This window comes from Hordeum vulgare, chromosome 3H (assembly GCF_904849725.1).
Source record: "Hordeum vulgare subsp. vulgare chromosome 3H, MorexV3_pseudomolecules_assembly, whole genome shotgun sequence".
NCBI lineage: Eukaryota > Viridiplantae > Streptophyta > Magnoliopsida > Poales > Poaceae > Hordeum > Hordeum vulgare.
The window spans coordinates 152,149,875-152,153,513 of NC_058520.1; the positions used below are offsets into that span (position 1 = coordinate 152,149,875).

The window sequence follows — 3,639 nt, forward strand, 5'->3', positions numbered from 1 at the left end:
ATGGAGATCTTGAACATGATCAAGAAACACATAAACACAACAAAGTGAAATGCCTATGCATATTTACATCAGCTGGTGTGATGTTAACAGCAGCCTTGGTCTTATTGGCCTGAAGGTGCACTTCAAGGTGCACATAAGGTAGAAACCAAGGACTGGGTAGATTTTGCTAATCTTTGAGCACCATGTAACTGACCCACCCAAACCATGGTTAGTCCTTCCTTGTGCTTGTCTTTGAGCTACACTCTGACGTATGGGTTGTGCCAGCTGCTGATCCACAAATTTTCATTCCGTTTATGTAAAAGTTTGACAAGGAAATGATCTGATTTTGGTTTTGTCTCAGGAATCTACGACTCACTGCTTTTTTTTCATCTTGATATATCCAAGGTGGCATATGATCTGAATTCTCTAGCACTGCTCATTCATCTTTCCTTTTTGTTGAACAAATCCATTTATCTTCCGTCAGCAAGTAATAAATTTTGATTAGAAATCAGTGGATACTGAAGAAATTTGCGGACAAGGAATGCAACTAAAACAAATCTTCTATTGATGATATTTAACATGGGGTTTCAGTATCAAATACGATGAGGCATTTGTTTTCGAAGAAATGATTTGAGTTTTTTTCTTTCATTCTTGATATAAGGTTGTCTATATGATGGTGATATGCGGCGAGATGGCAATTTTGCAACACTGACATATATAAGGTGGCATATATGATCTGAATTCTCTAACACTAACCATCCCTCATCTGGACATCGGTTGTCGAGCAAGCCTCTGAACCGAGCGGGTGGCGGCCGGCAACATCATGGTTGCAAGCATGGTAGCTTCCCGGTCGTGCTCGGTGCATTTTCAGATGAAACGAAGACAAATTCACTGAGAAGGAACATAATTAAAATGAAATTTCTATTGATAATATAATAATTCAGACACGTATAGCCACATTGCCCACTTTTGACTTCAGAGACCAAATTCAAAACTGGACTAGGCTAGAATCAGCCGAGCTACCCTCTGATTCTGATGGCTAGCACGATTGACACTAACAGCTGAGCTACATTGGATTCTAAATCTAAGTCTCATGTCATGAATCCTTGGTTCAGTTGCTCCAGGCGAAGTTGGTTCAGTTGCTCCATGTGAACCCGGCTCCCATGGCCGGCACCCAGTTGGTGCCATCCCGCGAAGCACTTCGCATGCATCACGCCTCCTCTGATCGCCGGTCCGCTGTAGCACAAGCAGGCCGGAGAGTAGCCACCACGGTTGCTTATGTGAGGCTGCGGCAGCAGCTGATGCTGCTGGATCAGCGGTGGCGCCAACGCCAATGGGCCTGTGCGAGGCGGCTGCTGCTGGATCAGCGGCGGTGACTACCACCGACTGGAGCTTGCTGGTGGAGACCACTACGGGGCAGCTCCATCGAGCTCCTCTCCAGGCCAACAGATCTCCTACCTGCAGCCGTCCCTGTGGAGCACACGCCTCCTTCTCTGGGGGGACTAGTCGTGCGCCATCTCCGCTGCTAATGGCCGGCGAGGAACCCCCGCCTTCCCTCCGCCCCGCCTGGGTCAATCCCCTCCTCAGATAGCGAATAGCAATACCGGTTGTAGACCCGCAAACCCAAAAGCCCCAAAAGACAGAAAATAGTCCACGACAGAACCACACCCTAACGCGATACTGAGGACAAACGTGGTGCAAGATTTGTGCGAATCGGACGGACTAAAAAACGGCCTGAAACGAATTTATTTTCAGACGGCTGAAACACCGAATACATCAAGAATAGCCCCATTGGAAGTTGGATTTCAAAGACCAAATTTACACCTAGACTAGGCCGCTGAGCTACACTCTGATTCTGATGGGGACGATTAACACTAGCAGCCGAGCGACACTGAATTCTAAATCTCAGTCTCATGGTTCAGTTGCTCCACAGGTAGTAGGGGGGCACGGCTCCCATGGCCGGCGTCCAGTTGGTGCATCCAGACTGCATCGCCCCTGGCTCCATGCCTCCTTTTGTCGCCACCCCGCAGTACCACGTCGCAGAGGAGCCACCGCAGGGGCTGATTATGTGAGGCTGCGGCCACTGCTGCTGCTTCTGCTGGATAGGCGCCAGCACCAGCGGAAACGAGCCATCACAAGGGCCTGTGCGAGGCGGCTGCTGCTGAATCGGCGGCGCCAGCACAAGTGGGCCACCGCAGGTGCTTGTGCGAGGCTGCTGCTTCTGCTCGAACGGCGGCGGCGGCGGCGCAGGTGAGCCACCGCAGGTGCTTGTGCGAGGCTGCTGCTCCTGCTCGAACAGCGGCAGCGGCGCCAGCGAGCCAGTGATGGTCATCTTGACCCCGCGCCGCATGATCTCAGCAAGCAGCCGTGCCGTGTTGAGGGCATCGTCCAACCCGCAATGCAGGCGGCCCTCCCAGTCCAGCCCCGCCGCCCGAACCGCCTCCTGCAGGTTCACCCGCCCTCCGCCGCCGAGCGCCACCTGGAAGGGGACCCTCAGGTTGATCCACTGATCAAAGTAGGAGGGCTTCTCGATGCCCTTGAAGCGGCACTCGAACTCCAGCATGGTCCGGCAGTCCCAGTCTCCCCAGGTCACGACGGCCAAGCGACCGCTCCTCCTGTTCCCTGCCCCCGCCGTCGCCGCCTTCAGCCACGCGTCGTGCAGCCAGAGCGCCTCGCCGAGATCCACGCCGCCGTCGACGTCCTCCTGCCGGATGCCGGTGAGTTCCCTGCAAAACTGGGTCAGCACAGGGTGATGTTTAGGACGAACGTACCTGCGAAACGCTGACTCGATGCGACCGGTGGCGCCGTCGACGAGCACAGCGGGGAACTCAATGATTTCCTGTGGGAAGATCCGCGCGTCTTTGAGGCACTTCGCCTCGAAGTCGACCACCACGAAGAAATCGAAATCTTGCTCCAGCTCCTGCCCGCGCGCCGCCATGATCGCTGCCATGTTCGCCGGACTGCGCGCAAACTCGAGATCGGGAGTTGAGGTCGGGGAAAGCTGCGATCGAGAACTAGGGCGGCGAAGATCGGGGAAATTTGGGATCGAAAACTAGGGCAGCAGAGATCGGGGAATTTGGGATCGGAAACTAGGGCACAACTGGATGCCGCAGTTCGATCCAGGCAGTATTTCTAATCTAATCCGATGCTTTCCGGAAAACAGTTGGCGCGTCTTTTTTTTGACGTGGTTTTTTTTGGGAGATTTTCTTTTGACGTGGTTTTTTTTTTGCGAATCTTCTTTTGACGTGGTTGACGCTGCCTATTTGTAATCCCTCAGTTCTGAATTATAAATCATCATTTTAATAAAGAGGTTAGCGCTTCTGTCGAAAAACCCACCGTGGCTATTTTGCAAAAAAAAAAACCTGATGTTTTCTGTATTTAACCCGTAGTCCATATAATAATAAATCAATCGAACCTTTATGTAGGAGATAAAAAAACTCCTGATCCCATCTAGACAAGGCGGGGAGCCGGGGCTGCCCACGGGCGCGGCGACAAATAGGCGGGGATCCGGCGCGGGGAGCCGCCGCTGCCCACGGTTGCGGCGACAGCTAGGCGGGGAGTCGGCACTGCCCTCACGCACTGCAGGAGGACCGCATGGAGTTGAAGGAGGAGAAAAATGAAGAGTCGACACGATGGGTCAACGCATCAGGGTCTCCTCCC

The 3,639-nt window shown here is 53.0% G+C and overlaps 1 protein-coding gene across 1 annotated transcript; it reads right to left on the minus strand.

Moving 5' to 3' along the window:
- Window positions 1–1,699: 1,699 nt before the first annotated feature.
- Window positions 1,700–3,132, minus strand: LOC123443326 (ERI1 exoribonuclease 2-like). Its single transcript, XM_045119663.1, has one exon. It carries the CDS (start codon window positions 2,927–2,929, stop codon window positions 1,898–1,900), a length of 1,032 nt encoding a protein of 343 aa, XP_044975598.1. The 5' UTR covers window positions 2,930–3,132; the 3' UTR covers window positions 1,700–1,897.
- Window positions 3,133–3,639: the final 507 nt, after the last annotated feature.

Coding starts and splice junctions, on each gene's coding strand:
- LOC123443326 (XM_045119663.1), bottom strand. CDS start 2,929: ATGGCAGCGATCATGGCGGCGCGCGGGCAGGAGCTGGAGCAAGATTTC.